The sequence below is a fragment of the Orycteropus afer genome, unplaced genomic scaffold (genome assembly GCF_000298275.1).
Source record: "Orycteropus afer afer isolate SDZICR_OR568_19922 unplaced genomic scaffold, OryAfe1.0 scaffold00405, whole genome shotgun sequence".
In the NCBI taxonomy this organism is placed as follows: domain Eukaryota; kingdom Metazoa; phylum Chordata; class Mammalia; order Tubulidentata; family Orycteropodidae; genus Orycteropus; species Orycteropus afer.
The window spans coordinates 1,687,343-1,687,832 of NW_006921992.1; the positions used below are offsets into that span (position 1 = coordinate 1,687,343).

At 49.0% G+C, this 490-nt stretch overlaps 1 protein-coding gene across 1 annotated transcript in view; it reads right to left on the minus strand.

Annotated features, from left to right (window-relative positions):
* ZNF414 (zinc finger protein 414) overlaps window positions 1-144 on the minus strand; it is a 7,896-nt gene extending 7,752 nt beyond the window's left edge. The window contains exon 1 of the mRNA XM_007953691.2: window positions 79-144. Within this exon, the coding sequence (XP_007951882.2) occupies window positions 79-144 (66 nt within the window). The remainder of the gene's footprint in view (window positions 1-78) is intronic.
* Window positions 145-490: the final 346 nt, after the last annotated feature.

Sequence of the window (490 nt, forward strand, 5' to 3'; positions counted from 1 at the left end):
GGTCGCAGGGTGCGTCTGGAAGAATCCGTGCTCAGGAAGTCAAACCTCAGTGTCCTCGTCTGCAAAATGGGCACTTACATCCCTTCTGGTCACCAGCCCTGGAAAGGCGATAAACACCAGCTTTTTTCTGTAGAGTGACGTCATGTGGGTTGGGGGCCACCTGTTTGGAGGGAAATTGGCAACAGTCATCACAATTTTAAATGCGAGTATTTTTGAAGTTGGAATGGATCTGTTGAAATAGCCAACGGTGGGAAATAAGCTAAATGTCCATCCGCCTCTGCAAAAAAGATACGGAGATAGCATCTTCTGACCTCCTCTAACTTCTGGAGAGGAAGACAGAAGCACCATCAACAGCCCGAGGCTTATTCCTATGAGGCCAGACATGCGGCCCCCCTCCAGCCTTTTTACCAACTTTGACACCAACTGTCCCTCCAACGGTACTCGCAGTTCTCTGCTGGGTTTGATAATTCATTGCAATGGCCACACAGAA